A 17,623-nucleotide genomic window follows, 5' to 3' on the forward strand; every position below is an offset into this window, starting at 1 on the left:
AGAATTTGGTGGTATCCGGAGAAGACGTCCAAGAAGGAGAGCATCCCTTGTCCAGCAGTGGAGTCCACAATTTGATCTATGCGTGGTAGAGGGAAACTGTCTTTTGGGCATGCATTATTGAGGTTGGTGTAGTCGACGCACACCCGCCATTTGCCTTCCTTTTTGGGTACCACCACTACATTCGCCAACCAGTCCGGGTATTCCACCTCTCTGATGAATCCGACTTCCAGCAACTTGTCAATCTCATCCCGAATAATCTTTTGCCTGTCCGGGTGAAAACGTCTAACCCTCTACCGGACGGGTTTTGCTGTTGGAAAGACGTTAAGTCTACGAGAGACGATGGAGGGGTGAATTCCCTTCATATCAGAATGCGCCCATGTGAAAACGTCATGGTTTTGTCGGAAGACGTCTTGGATGTTTTGGGTCTCTTCAGGCGTCAGGAGGGAACTGATATGAGTAAGGTGAGCACCTTCTTTCGAAATTTGGATTGTTTGCAAGGGATCTGCTACCGGGGGATCTCTGTCTGCCGAACACAGTGACTGCTATTGGTCAGGTGCATGGGTGGACTTAGGGAGGGGTTTATCCTCCTGACTGGTCCCTGCTTCTCTTGCTATCTGGTAGCATTGGCGAGCGGCTAACTAGTTGCCGTACAGGTTGATTTGCCCATCCTTGGTAAGAAAGCTTACCATCTGATGATACGTGGAAAGGGATGACTTTCATGTAGTGCAGCCATGTGCTCCCCAAGATAACATTGAAGGGTGATAAATCTTGTACCACCGAAAACTGAACGTTGAGAGTGACTGGACCAGCTTGGATTGGCAGCACAATGTCTCCCAAGGATATAGTTGATGCCCCGTTGAACCCGGACAAGATTCGCCCAAGGTTTTCGAGACCAACTAAATTGTGTTCCATATGGCTTATCACCGATGCCTGCACCAGATCGGCTGAGCTGCCTGAGTCAATTAAGTTGCATCCTACGTCGAACTTGTCCATCCCCAATGATAGAATGAGGGCATCGCGGTGCGGCCGCAATATCCGTGTGGGGTCTATTGGTGGGAAAATGATTGTCCCGTCTATGGGGCGAGGGCCCCCCCCAGTTATCCCAAGCAGAATGGAGTTGACACGCTCACGCACCATTGCTTCCTGCAGCAATTTCTGTCTTTTTCGTTTGGAGTCGTGCTCCTCGTCCGATGGGCCTCCATTAATGTAGTTTATGACGGCTTTGGGGGTTCCAGAGTTGTGATTCCGGGAAGCGTCTCTACCTCCGGCGTCTGAGCGGAGGTATTGCCTCAAATGTCCCACCTTTATAAGTCTTTCCAGCAAATATTGGAGGCTTCTGCATGTCTCCGTTGTGTGGCCATGCTCCTTGTGGTAGGCGCATTTTTTAGTATGATCCCTTCTGGACGGGTCCGTTCCAAGGGGTCTAGGCCACCTGAAATCGGACATGCCTTGGATCATAGGAAGAAGCTTCTCATAGGATATGGAAAGGGGTGTGAGGGGCGACATTTCCGGGTGACTTGGCCCTTCCTGCCTTCGATCGGATGGCCTTGGCCTGTCCGAAAGTTTGGCACTTCTCTCCGCCCCACTTTTGGATGCCTGTCCGGCAACCAAGACTTGTTTTTGGGTGGCTGCTCGTACGTCATCTTCGAGCATGAAGTATTTGTTGGCACGCTGGAACAAGTCGTCCATCGTCGTAGGAGGCTTTTTAGCGAGTGATTCGAAAAATGGGGTGCTTGGGCAGATGCTTCGCTTAAAGATCTGTAGGAGGGCATCCATGCTGCAAGCCTCCACCTGTAGGACAGTCTGACCAAACCGCTTTACAAACTCCCTCAAGGACTCATTATCCTTCATTTTTATGTTTTGCAGAGTGCTGATGTTCTGCTTATGCCGAGCGGAGCATAGGTATTATCCCACGAAGACTTCCGATAAGTCCCTGAAATTATCAACAGAGTTGGGAGGTAGGCGGTGAAACCATGAGAGGGTCTGCCCTTGTAGGCTGGCGGGGAATACTTTGCATAGCAACGCGTCGTTGCCTATATCGAGAGTCATGAGCTGTCGATAATGCATAATATGATCGAAGAGGTCGCTGGACCCATCGTACGTGGAGAATTTGGGTACGAGGAATCCCCTTGGGAGCTCGTAATGAATGATATGAGAACAAAAAGGCGTGGAGAGCATGTCATCCAGTCTTTTGCTGATGGAGCCAATAGGTGGCTCGTTTGGGAGATTTATCCCAGCTTGTCATACCGCTTAGTGCGGGGGAACGTTCTGCACCATAGGGGTGACCAAGGGGTCACGGTGCGGGAGAACGTTCTATGGCATAGGGGTGACCATAGGATCATGGTGCACTCCCCATGTGGTGGCTATTGGCGGCTTTGGCCTGCCAGGCTCCTGGGGGTCCAGTCTCGCACGCATCGCGCCCAACAACTGGGATCTTCTGTCACGTTGTCTCTTAGACGAGAAACGAGTGGAGTCCGAGCTTTCCTCACGAGGAGCTTGAGGCATTGGTGTGTGTGGCTCGTGTGGCCCAGTGTTGCGTGTTTCAGGGATTGGTCCTGCTGGTCCGGGGTATATCGACTCTGGGTGAGGCCTTGAGTTGGCTACTTGGCCTCTTGAATGCTGACGACGGGGAGGCCCCGTCGATGATGCTTGGATACGCAATATTGCATTTTCCTCTCTTAATCTTGTCGTCTCTTGGAGGAGAGCTTGCAGTTGTCGCTCGCTTGCTAACTGTCTTCTTTCGATGGCTTCGCACCATTCAGAATTATCTTCCTCTCCTCTAGCAGATTAATGGCTTCTGGAAAGTGTGGCCATCTTTGCCGGTGACTGAATCAACGAAATATTCCCACAGACGGCGCCAATGTTGAAGCCTTGTTTCCCTGTGATCCACGTAACTGCCAAATGGACGCACGCTTTCAACTAAGATTGAGTTCTTGTTCAGTTGTGCCTGCAAAAGATGTCCGGACGGGGCATCCGGACACACCCTCCGATGGTTTTGTCAGCCATGGTTATGGAAAGAATAAGAAGTTAGCACAATTGGTTTTTTACTAGGTACAACAAGCTTACCTTCTTCCTTGTGTGAAGGTTTATATATATAGTGACAGAAGTTCTCTCTCCTTCTTTAATGATGGAAGACTTTTTGGTTTATCATGATGCCTCTAGGTGGTGGCAGGGACATCCTCGCCCTACGGGTGGCTGTCAGAGATCATGGGATGTGACTTGCCATCATTCCTGTCCTTTCACTCTGCAAGCGTCGGAATGTGGACTGTGACAGGATGTCAGAATGACGTAGTAAGACATGCTTACTTTGGTCAACGATCCAAACAAACATATCCGGATAGGATATGGCGGTCGTCCGGATACGATATGGCGGTGGTCCGGATGTGATGTTTGCGAGTGTCGTGTGCTTCTCTCTCAGGGAGTCCGGATAGGAGAAGCGCGCCACGTGTCCTCTTGGAGGAATCCGGATGGAACTGATCTGGATAGAAATGTGTGCCACGTGTCGTCAGGGGGAGGGATCCCTACAGAATTGGTTGGGGTGTAGGAAGATGATAATTAAATGCTTAACACATTATAATTATGGAATTAATCATTAATTGAATAAATTTTTGTGACTTATATCTAAGAGATAAGTTTTTGTGGAGATGAATGATCACACATATTTCAAACATTTCCATTCTATGACACAGACATTAAGAAAAGAAAAAAGAAAAAAAAAATCAAATATATAGCAGATGACTCGTTCTCAACTAGGTTTAGATAACGGTTTTTTTTCTTGGGCCTTGCTAGCCAAATAGCATTGTGACACCTACGCAAGGTCATGAAAGTGATCCGCTATGGCCTATGGAAGCATCCATTTTATGTAAAGGAAATGACAGCTAGTGCGAAAATGGATTGAAAAGAGACCAAGGCAACCAACACTTGGAAATGTCTGGCCTTGAATATTTTTGCAACTTTTGAATGGTGGAGTAGAATGGGAAAAGCATACCAATAGAGTAATAATAGAGACGCTCCATTGCCCTTCCGCCCGCCCACCTTTCCGGCCGTTTTTATGAATTTTCATTGGATACAAAAAAAAAAAAAAAAAAAAAAAAAAAAAAAAAAACCTTGTAAAATAATAACTTAAATTTATAAAATACAAATTTCAAACAAATATGTTATCTTTTACCATTCAGATGCTATCTTTTCATGATATAAATACTATTTTTTTTTATCATATTAGGTATTATCTTTATCGATGAATGTATGAAATTTGAATTATTTTTAAAGAATTCATATTTTATAATTATTTTTATATGAATGTGTAAATAGACATTTTTCAAATTTTCCTTTAAAAGTGATATAGAGAAAACAACAGTTTTTTATTTTAATAGTTCAAACATGTCATAAAGTGAAGTGATAGTCAATTTTTAAATTTTTTAAAATATGGCTAATATAGAAAACATAAAAAATAAATAAAAATAAGAGAAAAATATAAATGAAAGGGTAATATAAATTTAAAATAAAAATTAAAAATTAAACTAAAAGATAAATACAAAAAGATAAAAAATATTTGGATGAAAAATCCCAAAATTTTTATCATTGCTTATAATAAGAGCAAAAAGATTCAATATCTTTAAAAATGAAAAAAAAAACATTATTGCTTTTTATTTGACATAAAATAGAAATATAGATTGAAAGAAAAAGACAAAGAAAAAAAGTTAGAAATGAATAATACATAATAGGGAATAGAAAAGGGAAAAAAAACACAAAAAATTTGAAATTCACACTCATTTGGTCCTATGTAAGGGTTAAGGGTATTTTAGGGATTAAATAAAAGACAACATCCTTCATCTTAATTTTCATACTTTGTTTGGGTCTTGGCTTAAATATACATGATATGTTGACCAAATGTAAATTTTTGGGCCCAATTGGGCCCAAAACACAATTCTCCCTTTAATTATTCACATGGATCGGTTATCAATCTTTAAATAAAATCACGTATTTTTTTTTTATCAAGTATATATATGGTTGAAGAAAGAAAAGAGTGAATAAATAAATAAATAAATAAAATATATTTTCTCCCCCAATCATCCTAATAATTTACTTATAGTTTTACTCAATATTTTTAAGAAAGTAAATATTTCATGGTTTAATTTTCTATATTTAGATCTATTTGAATAAATGATATCATAAATATATTTTTTATATTATTAAAAATAAAATAATTATAAAAAATGTTGATATATATATATATATATATATATATATATATATATATATATATATATATATATATATATATATATATATATATATATAATATTTATTTTTTATCATTGATATTATTTAATTAAATCATAAATAAATATAAATGAATTAATATTTTAAATTCTGTTAAATAAAATAAGTATAATATTTAAATATGAAATATATATTTAAAAAATCTATTATTTATTTCATAACATCACTTACTTGGCATTTTTTAAAAAAAATATTTTTTTAATATTTTCATCCCACAATAATATATCTTCATCATATTGTCATGTAAATTAACAAACTAAAATATTATTTAATTAGGCAGATAAGAATTTTTTTTAAAATAATTATAAAATTTTGAAAACATATGAAACAAATAATAATATGGGTCACAAAATTAATATATGGACTAAAAAAGAGTAATTATTAATTCATGTCATAAAATATATTATATTTCTATGCATTGAGCTAGACATGATGCATAGTCACAATTGGCATTGACAACGATCTAAAAAACAATTCTTTTAAGTCGAAATTAGAGGGTATTTGATGAACCTTAATACTTATTATTTAATGATTTAAATTAATTTTAAAATTTTAAAAATTATTAAATTATTTATTTGAAATTTATTGTTTAATTTTTACTCTAAGCATTAAGATTGCTTGATAAAATTAACTTACAAATTATTGCAAATCATCAAATTAAACATATTTATCATGGTTAATTTTAACTAATATTTATACTTTCGCTAATCTTAAGCAATAAATTTATTTGTTAAATATCCATATTTAAATTATTATAAGTCTTATAAATGCATAAGATAATTATAAAAATATTTATTATAAAAGATAATATATGAATATAAAGTCATAATTGTAAAATATAATCTCACTAACCATATGAATAAATAAGGTAAAAGAGATTTAAGTTTAAAAATAAGTAAATTATTTTTTACCTTAAGTTAGAATATTAAGTTATGTTATCAAATATACTTCTGTGTTGTTTGTTTGTTTTTCTTTTTTCTTTTTGTTTTTTCTTTTTTACTTTTTACTGAAATAAACTTGCTTTTAAATTTTAGATTATTTGTCTTTCTATTTTTTTGTTAACTTTTTACTTATTTTTAAATTTTTTAAGTGAAAATAAAAAATTAAGTGGGTGTTTAGTAAACCAACTTAATAATTTAAGGTGACTTAATAACTTAATTTAAGTCATTAAATAAATTAAGTTTGTTTAGCAAATTAAACTTAATAGTATAACTTAAAGTTAAAAATAACTTTAAGTAATAAATAAAAATAATTAACTTATTCTTAAATTTACAGCTTCATTTTACCTTTTTACTTCAATTTGTTCTACTTACATTCATGATCTTCTTTTTTATTCTATAACCTTTATTGTTATTCGACCTCCTTTGTCCTATTTATAATTTATGAAGATAAATACATTAATTTGATGATTTAAAATAAATTTAAAATAATTTTATCAAACAACCTCAATACTTAAAGTAAAGAATTAAGTAATAAGTTTTAAGTTTTACCAAACACCCCTTAAAATATTTACTTTTTTTTAATACTAAAAATAACATGTTAGTTTTTTTTTATTTCTTAATATTTAATAGAAATAAAATATTAAAAAAAAAAACAAGTTAATACTTAACATTATTAAGTATTAAGTATTAAAAACCAAAACTCACCTTAATATACTTAAATGATTAAGTTGTATTAAGTCAATAATCTAATAATGTTCCTGAAAATGGAAAAAATAATTAAATACGGTTGTATTTAATTTAAATATTTGAAAGCATGGGGATGTGAATTTGGTGAGATAGCTGAAGCATTGAACTCAATATTCCAACAATGGGATGCACAATCGATGGCATTGTGGAACATCAATGGGAAGTCATACACCAGGTTAGCCATTAATGGCATAGATATTGAGAACCTAGATAATAATCCAACTATCAAGTGTGATTGTTCTTACCACAATGGTACCACCTGTAGGAAGCTTCCCTTCACATGTTCTTCCCAAGCTCAAGACCCTTTGGTCATTCGAGGTAAGTAGATAATCTGTCTGGACCAAGATAAGCTCCAACTAGCGCAAGAGGAAAGATAGATTTCTTTCTTCCCAAATGCCAGACGAAATGGACAAACCATGCCAATTAGGACTTCTAGACAAACAAACCAACCTAGTCGAAAATTCCAGGCATTGGATAGATGATTAATCACACCTAATGCCTGAGCGACAATCTAGGCGACATTTACACCCAAAAATCAATATCAATCAATTGTTACATGCAATCAGTAGCATTGACAAAAGTAAATGCACAGTCAATGATATGGTCCGAGATTCTTACAAGACGGGCAACAAATGGCACCAATCAGTAGCTCTTGTTTGGTATGATCCCCCAGTCCGCGCTAAGATAATGAAATTGACTACCTTATTAAGGCTTAGTATCTACCATGACGGTGATCATCAGCGCAAGAAAGGCATGAATGCACAATTAACACTATGACGATGGCGCCACATGTTCTATAAAAACCCCTCGAGAAGCATGAAAAAAGTTGGATTCACTCTTACTAGATTCTGACTTAAGCCTTAGAGGGGCGTGCCTGAACCACTTATCTGGACATCCTTTTTACAAGGAAGAAGTCCGTCTAACTCCAGTGAAGCTAGACGGACCTATATCCATTTGGCACAACACCAACACCACCTACCACATTACTCAATTGTAAGTAAATAATTTTTTTTTCTTTCAATTTTTGAAAAATATTATTATTATTATTGTTTTAAATTCTACCTCCCATTATTATCCTTTACATCAATTGAAGAGAAGAACAAGAAATGCTAGAAAGGGGTAGTTTGACCATTCCCTCTACGCAGTATTATAAAAGTATAATAGAATAATAATCACTTTCATATAATATAAAAAAATAGTTTTAGAGATTTATATTAAAAAAAAAATAAGAATTTTAAAAATTACTTAAAAAAAATTAAGATATCAAAATGTGTTATTACTTATAATTTTAAATTTTTATAATTAAAATTTGATTTTTTTTTTTATAATTTTTATAATTAAAATTTGAAAAAAAAAATGTTTTTGATATTTCATTTTTCGATATCAAAATTAAAAGAAATTTACATATTATATGCTTTTATACAGTTAGCTATCTTTTTTCTCTTTCTTGAATTAATGTAGGCATAGAAAAAAACACTACCAATGCTCTTGTTTGATTACTAAAAAGAGAAAATTTTGAATATGGTGTTTTTGGATTTGTTTTAGGTGGAATTTAGGAGAACATGATTTTTTTTTTTTTTTTTTTTGTGAGTTCGATGTGTTTTGAATATGCTCTTGTTTGATGCATTTCTCACTTTCTTGGGAATTTGATGGTAGGCCTAACATAAATCTAGTTTAAAATAGGTAATTGATCCAAAAGCTCATTGATAACTAAAACTTAATTGTATCTTTTACCTTAGGGGGATTTATGTAAACATGCACTATTTACAAAATTTGGATGAAATGAAAACCCAAAAAAGTTATTTTTATGAGGAGTGCATTTTAAGGAAAATAATTCTCATTTCATGCACTAGAACAATGTCTACCTTATATTACCTGAAAATGTCCTTATATGTGTATATGGGTTGCCACTCATATCAGCCAAACTCACATAAGGATGGTACATCATTCAACCAAGAAAAGTTCTTTAAGCCCAAATATAATATTACTTTAAGATCAAAATAGTGTTATCAAGACCACAACATATGTAAGGACATTTTTGGGTAAGGTGAGATAGAAACTATTCCAAGCATGAAATGTGAATTATTTTCCCCAAAATGCACCCCCCATGAAAATGACCTTTTTACAGTCTTTTTTCATCCATATTTTGTAAACAATGCATCTATACATAATTCCCCCTTTACCTTATCAATCTTCAAAGCTATGCAACTAGTTATATAGAGCCTAACATTCAAAAAGTTCAACAATAAGGCCATGGATAGGTTGACAAACCCCATATATAACATGGCAACAATTGAAGGTAGCGACAAAGTCCTTAATAAAACATCACATCCATGAACCCTTAATGGTAAAAGTTTGCACAAAATTGTTGTCCTTAAATTTGTACCCTCATAGGTTGATTTCTACATTTGGAAAATATCTTTTAGCTAGTAGAAGTTTTTTAAGTACGTCAATTGCTTAATCATCAATTAATGGAATATGATTATGTTGGAATACCTTGGAAAAATCTAGTCCAAGCCTAAGATCCCTAACAAATGCATGTATTTAAGATCCTAGGCACAATAGACAACTAGATATACCTTTAAAACTTTTCTTGGGTAAAGACAACAAGAAATCATATTTTAGATTTGGATGTTTTCAAATCTTTTTCTAGTCGATGGAGAACACGATCTCAAAGACCTAGAGATTTTCTTCCTAATAGCTTTATCTTGAATCTTGACAATGAAGAAGGGTGAACTTCCCTCTAGAGGGATGGGGTAGGGTTTTTTTCTTTTTTTCTTTGGAAGACAATGTGAGCATCTAACCTTAAACCCTAAGAGGGTTTATATAAAACTCCTTGTGAGTTTAAGTGACTTGAGCTCATTTTAAGCCTAGGTCACTTAATTTGACTCATTGGTTTATTTATTAGCTTTATTGAACTCTAATTAATTAATCTAATCTAATCTAGAAAGATAATTCATAAGCTTTTGTGCAAACCTTGCTCTTTTATCAAAACACCCTTATGACCTATGAATAAAACCCCAAATATCCTTTAAAAATAATATACAACCAAGTAGGGCGAGCTAGAGTGAGAACTATTGGGACTTCATGATTACTACCCAAAAAGTGCTATTTTGCACCTTTAAGTCATTATGTTTTAAGCACTTTTGTGTAGTAGTTCTCCATTTTTATTCTAATTGGCATGTTAAGGACCTAGCAATGACCTCTAATCATATTTGTGGCTAGTTTTAGTGTTTTGACAGCTTTTTGGATCATTAAGACAAGCCAAGCAAAGGAGAGAAGCAAAGAGGAAAAACAAACAGAGTGAAGAGAACAGAGGACAGCAGCTGCAGTCTTCCTTCGCACTTTTGGAGCACTTTCCGAAGTCCATTTTCTACATGCTATATACCATTTCAAAGATCAGGAAATCAAGAATCCAACGCTTTAAACCGTGTATGATTTGGAGCTGAAATGAGGAAGATATGGCCTTCGGAAGACAACTGCTCCAAGCTTGTGCGAAATTCGCACAACACCTTCAGCTTGTGCGAAATTCGCACAACACCTTCAGCTTGTGCGAGCTTGTGCGAAATTCGCACAACACATCTCCTTGTGCGAAATTTCGCACACCAGCCCATGCGTGGTGCGAAATCTCCTCTGTTCTGCCGACTCCACATGAGATCTTTTCTTTTAGATATTTTTGTATAAATTTCCATTCTTCTCCTTGTAATCCACCAACCATAAGATTTCTTAGCTAGGAAGGTTGGAAAAACTTCTCTATATATATTCTCGTGCATCCATTGTAAAATATATAGATATATATAAATATATAGAATCGACGTACAGAGTCTGGCTCTATTTTTCCTTCTCTTTCATTTTCATTTTCTTGCTAGCCAAACATTCTCTGAGATGTTTTCTCAAAGGATGAGAGGCTAGGCTTTTTGTTTCTTGGGTGAAGGAAGCTAAGTAAGGTTTCGGCTACATAAGTGTGAGATTTTGTTGTTTCCATTTTTAAAGAAGAGAAAGTGTGACCCGTAAATGATTTCTATGTTTTTAGTTAACTTAAAACGCCCTCAATTCACCTGAGCCAACACTTGGTAAGGCAAGTGATCTCCGTCCATGGAGATGCACTAGTTTACCTCTTGCGAGCTTTTGGGAGGTGACTTGAAGGTAGGATTTTCTAGAATTTCCAATACTTGGTAAGCTTTTGGACTCGAAAGAGACATCCATTAGTTATCTCTTGCAAGCTTGAGAAGGGAAGTCCAAGGTTAATGATCACCTTGAATGGCAAATACTAGGTGAGAGGTACGAGCCATTGCAAGGTGTATCAGTGAGAGGGATTTAGCGTTGAAACCATTAATGGCAAGCATCTGTATCACACCGGTTCAGGAAATAACTATAGGTTAAATTTCGAATGCGAGGAAAAGATTCAAGTGACCGGAATCTCCCTCTTTGTAGTTGGCACCTGATCCTAGTAACCTGAAATCCCAAGAAACACCTTTCTTTCTATTTTCTTTCTAGTTAATTTTAGTTACTTTATGTTAGGTTAGCTTAATACCATCCGTTTTCATTCAAACTTATGTTTTCTTTTAAAGCTAACCTTGAAATGAAAAAGCACCAATTCAATTTTTGAACTAATATCATTTGCGAAGTGAAAACCCATCTCGGAGTTCGACCCTAGAGCTGCTATACTATAGTAGTTTTGCTACGCTAGTATGAGGTCATAGGATTTATAAATGTTTTTTATTAAAATACCCTACTGGGCACGAATCACTTCATAAGAAAATTCTAGATTATGAAATTTACTCAACATCCCACTATAGAGAGTCGACTACACCCCTAACATCTTATGAAATTAAATGAAGAAATAAATTGATTAAATCTAATTTAAGCAATCAATTCTCAAATCCATAACGTACTATCCACTATATGCAAGTTCCCCATAAACTAATGTCTGTAATCTAATGAAGTGAAAGCTATCAACTTCTCAGGATTACCTTTATCATCATTGAGTCTGAAATATATCCTCCTCCTATTATATGACCAAGTGAGATACTCTAACTCATTATGAACATGTGTCAGATTCCATTAAAATAATTACTACAACGTTGTAGGTTCTATGATCATAAATCCTTAGAATCACTTAAGGAGACACATTATCTCAATCTCATGAGATATCACGGTGCTTACCTCAAGGATACCTATTACCACTTGTCTTAATCAATAATAACCAAAACCATAGGGAATATATGACCACCTCTAGATCTCACTCATAAGTCAAAGCCATTGAATACCATAATATAGCTCAATATTCTCTCAAGGTTGAAAACTCATAAAGTAAGTAGTTTAGTTGAATCATGACAACTAGATAGCCAATGTCATGATTCACCATAGGTTTTGTTCAATGCAACATAATGCACTTACCATGGAAAACTCATTCCAATGACAAAAGAAAGTCATCACTCCAATTAGGAGGTAATGCACTACAACCTCATATGGGTTGCCTAAGTTCATGAACTAGTTATGAATAACTCATCAACTTGCAAGGAACCCATGACTTAGATCTTTTGTGCAATTCCTAATACACCTAATTCATGTATAATGCAGGTGATATAAACGTAAATGCTCAAATCAACCATAATGCATAAACATGATAGTAAAGTGAAACTGAAATCATGACATAAATATTAATGAAATCTTATTTTGTTATATCATATCATGTTTTTAAAAGTTTTATCCTAACAAATTCACTATTAATTGATTTTGTAGCACATTTTGTAGTACCAAATATAGAATCTAGCTCAATATGATTAGTGTTTGAATAAATGAATGGATTTACATACAACGCAACTATGCTAAGCTTATCAGACCACATTATTAAAGTTCTATATTACTTTACCTTTAATTCAACAAGGACTTAGCCAAGTTACATTAGTAGCACTCTATACTTTATCATTATGCTTGACTTTTAGAAATCATATTGCTTTTTGGAACACTAGAACACCACATTACTCCTAAAATATATGTAGAACCTAGCCGTTGATCGTTTTTTATAAGATCATTCGCCCAACCTATATATGAATATCCTATTAAAGTTAAGTTACTAGACTTCTTCAATGTTCTACCTAAATCAATAGTAGCCTTAAGATACCTTAGTATCTTTTTCATAGATTTCCAATGTGTATTCAAAGAAGTTTGCATAAATTGGCAAAGCTATTTATACTATAATCTTTCTAGCTTGGTAATGGTTATATACTAGAGTGACCTACATTGCTATACTCTTGACTATTCATAATTGGAACACCTTCGTTAAAAGATAATTAGAGTCCACTAATCATCAATGTAAATAGAGACTTAGCATTAGTCATCTTCATTTTCTCTAATAAGATAGTGATATATTTCTTCTAAGAGCTTCTATCCCTAAGAAAAAATTCAATTACCTTAAGGCTATGTTTGGTTCCCAAAAAAATTTGAGAGCAAATGTAAGAGAAAGAAAATGGAGATGAAAAATATAAGGAAAGAAAAAAATAAAAGAATTATATTTTAACTCTTCAATATAAAGATTATATAATTTGAAATTTATAAATAATTTGAATTATATTTTACTTTCTCTAATATTTTTTACAAAATAAACAAATATGAGAAAATAATTTTTCTTAGCATTTTTTTTTCTTTAATACTTTTTGGGAACCAAACATAACCTAAATCTTTTAGGGAAAAAACTCTATTCAAATGAGAAGTAGCAACAATTCTTTAATAACATGCCTAATAAGTATGACATTGTCCACATAGAATAAGATGAACACACATGATTTTGCATGAAATCAAGCGTAATGACTTGCTCCGTCCTTGTGTACATATTGTTTGTTGTGAGCCTAATAAACTCTTATGACTTTAAAATGTGTGTACATGGTTAAAAGGAGTTCATAAATATATATCATAATTTTTTCTCTTATTTGATGTGAAATATCATAATCACCCACTAGGTAGAAATAATGTCCTTATCATGTCCCACAAAATTTAGAGGTCATACAAACTCTCACAACATGGTTGAAGATCTATTTTGATATCATCTGTTACCACTCACTTCCTCCTACGTATATATTATATGCTTTAGGCTCAAAGGGTCCTTTATGACTTTAAAACACATCTACATAGTTAAAAAAAAAAACTTATTCATATATAATCTTAGGAATTTTTTCCTCTTATCTATGGGATTTTATAATTACCCACTAGGCATATATGATGTTCTCGTCATGTACCACAATATTTGGGGTCAAATAGACATACACCCCTTATTGCCCCAAACAATGTCTCACACTGAGGTCGAGGATCGACTATGATACTATCTACAACTATCCACTCTCTCCCATGTAGATATTGTTTACTTTGGGCTCAAAGGGCCCTCACAACGTTACAATATATCTATGTGATTAAAAGGAGCTAATATATTTATGATGTCAAAAAAAATTTCCGTTATCTAATGTGGGATATAACATCTAGTGAAAAGACATAAATCTACCTTAAAAGAAGAAAACCCTAAATGTTATAAAAAAATTCCCAATTTGTTAATCTAGGCCCATGAAACTTGTCTAAAAACCAATTTTATTAGTCATTCCCTTGTTCAAACCCAAGTGGTTGCTTTATATAAACTTCCTCATGAAGAATTCCATAAAGAAAGACATCATTAGTATCAAGTAGTCATATCTCTCAACCTCTTGTCAATGCAACTATTAACATAATTCTTGTAGAAGTTGGTTTCACTAGAAAACATAATGTCTCAATAAAGTCAAAACCCACAATTTGATGGTAGCACTTGGCTACTAATATGGAATTACACCTAGAAATAGAGATCTCAAGATTTTTCTTAAGCTTAAACACTTATTTACACCTAGTTGACCTTCTATCTTAAGGTAAAAGCACTAAGAGTTAGGTTTAATTTTTCATTAAAGCATTGTATTCATGAGCATTAGCTCATTCTATTAGTCATGTAGAAGAGCTTCAGTGACACTAGATGGCTCTTACATAATGATATATATATATATATATATATATATATATATGTATTGGTTTAAAATTACCAACCTTAGAGCATGTAACCATAGGATATGAATTAACTACTAAAGGAATAAGAGTACAATATAAAATAATACGAATTAAGGTAAGAAAGGCATGAGATTGTGAAGAAAAAGAAGTTTGAATCCATAGAGCAAGATTTAAATTTGAAAAGAAAACATTTTCTACAAATAAATGGTTTGTGGAAGAGTGACTTATAGGTAGAGTACCAATAAGTTGGGTAGTAGCGTCACCTATCAGTTGATGATATATGAAACATGGTAATGAAGCTATATGAGAACAATCTTTTAGGGGATGAACAAAGCTAGAATCAAAAAGTGAGGAAATTGTAGAACTTTGTTATTTTTGAGCAAATGGAAAAATATATTCATCAAATATAATATGTTTGGAAACATATACTCTACCATCAATAACAAGAAATTCTAACTTTTTTTGGGATTGTAACCAAAAAAGGTATAAGAGATCTAAATTGATGTCTATGATTGTTATATGGGTGTAAATGAAGAAAACATAAGTAACCAAATATCTTCATATGATGGTAGTCATATTTTACCTTAAACAATACCTCCATAGAGTGTTTCTAATTAAAAACTATATTTGGAGGGTTGTTGATAAGAAAAACAACACAAGAGAAGCCTCAGACTAAAATTTAAGTGGTAAAAAGGCTTGAGCTAATAAAGTAAGGCCTAATTAAACAATAAACCTATGTTTATGCTATATATAGTGCCATTTTGTGTAGATATGTAAGGAAATGAATTGTTATATGCGATGGCATAGGAAACAAGTAAGAAAGTAAGTCATCAAAACATACTCCTCTAATCTATTTGAAAATTTTTTAGCTTAGAGTTTAGTGGCACATCAAATTAAGTTTCAAAATAAATGAAAAATTGATGAACCTCATATTTGGAGTTAAGAAATAGATCCATGTAAATCTAAAAACACGCATTAATGGTAGAGAAGATTGAAAAATGCCATTTCCAACTATTTCCTATTTAGCAATAAGAGAAAATGAAAGAAATTTTATTGATTGTAAGTTACAACCTTTTGAGCTTGATGGTCAATCTCTTATGCCAAATGTCAAGAACTAGACTATTAGAAGAACCTGAACTAGTAATAGAAATAGGAAATGCACTTGAATTAGCAATATATCATTGTTGAACCTAGCTAGACCAAAGTTCTACATCAAAAAATGAAACACAAGGTTTCAACGTCAATGTTTAGTATTACTTTGACAATTGAACCTAAATATTTGATTATGTAGTTTTTCACAAAACCATTGTCTTAGTAACTTAGTCTTTCACAAGATAAAATGTAAGATGAAACTCGGGTAAGGAATCCCTTGGATTACTTCGTTCCCTATCCTAAGTCTAGGTTAGGTACATGAAATCTTCCTAGGTCTCTAGATCCTATGCAACAGAAGAAAAAGACATTTTTTTTTTAGGAAATAAGATCTAGATTAATGCATTAGAAAACTTTATCAAAGGTTTGGAAGCTCCCAAATCAAATTTGTGTGGTAAAGAATCAATTCATAGTCATCGGAAGCCTTGTAGACCCATGATTTGTTGTTTGATGACTCTACCTTGATCCGTAGCACACAAATGATGGTATGTTTGGGAAGGTAAAGGTTAAAGCTCTCTCCTTTCTCTTTGGATGGTTGAAGACAGTTGAAAAAATTAGAAACCCTAACCCCTAAAGGGGGTATTTATAGGGTTCCCCACTAAGCTTAAGTAACTTGAGCCTATCAAGGGCTTAGGTCACTTAATTTAGCCCAAAAAAGGTCTTAATTGATTAATAACCCAACAAGATTGTCTAATTAATCAATTACTCAAATCCAGAGATGTTTTTCATTAACTCATATGCAACTTTATGAAATTATCAAAATACCCTTATACACATAAGTGAACCTAGAGCTTATCTAACCCTTATATATATCATGTCATCGAGGTATATAAGCTCGAGTGGGGACCATGGGGACCCATAAGATAGTACTAGCTCCCTTAGAATAGGAATTTAAAGTTGATTCAAAATCCCACTATAGAGAATCAACTACACTCTATAAATAACTATGAGACTACCTTTACTATCCTTGAATTCTAGATCTTCATATTATGTAACTAACATATATTAGCTTTCTAAGAGCTTATGTTAAGTTATGGTCATAGTTTACATGAATACACCTTCTTAGGATCACCCAAGAGGACTCTTTGTCTCAATCCCATGAGATATCATGGTACTTCTATTGAGAATATCTATTGCTACAAGTTTCCATCACTAGTAACCCAATTCATAAGGAATATATGATCACTTTAGATCTCACCCGTAGGTCAAAGTCATTGCTAACTTTTCCATAAGCTCAATATTCTCTTAAGGTTAAGAGACAACATAATGTAGTAGCTTAGTGAAGTTATGGCTACTCGACAGTCTTATGTCACGACTTACCATAGTTTTAGTCCAATGTGTAATCATACAACAAGTGTACTCACCATGACTTACCATAGGTCTAGTCATATCTCCAATTAAGAGATAGTGCACTACAACCTCTAATGGTTGCTTAAACCAATGAACTAGTTGTGAACAAATCATCTACTTGCAAAAAACCC

The 17,623-nt window shown here is 33.8% G+C and overlaps 1 protein-coding gene across 1 annotated transcript; it reads right to left on the bottom strand.

Annotated features, from left to right (window-relative positions):
* Window positions 1-579: 579 nt before the first annotated feature.
* Window positions 580-1,851, bottom strand: LOC117923049. Its single transcript, XM_034841305.1, has one exon. The coding sequence runs from the start codon at window positions 1,849-1,851 to the stop codon at window positions 580-582; it is 1,272 nt and encodes a 423-aa protein (XP_034697196.1).
* Between the last annotated feature and the right edge of the window lie 15,772 nt (window positions 1,852-17,623).

This window comes from Vitis riparia, chromosome 10 (assembly GCF_004353265.1).
Source record: "Vitis riparia cultivar Riparia Gloire de Montpellier isolate 1030 chromosome 10, EGFV_Vit.rip_1.0, whole genome shotgun sequence".
Lineage (NCBI taxonomy): Eukaryota > Viridiplantae > Streptophyta > Magnoliopsida > Vitales > Vitaceae > Vitis > Vitis riparia.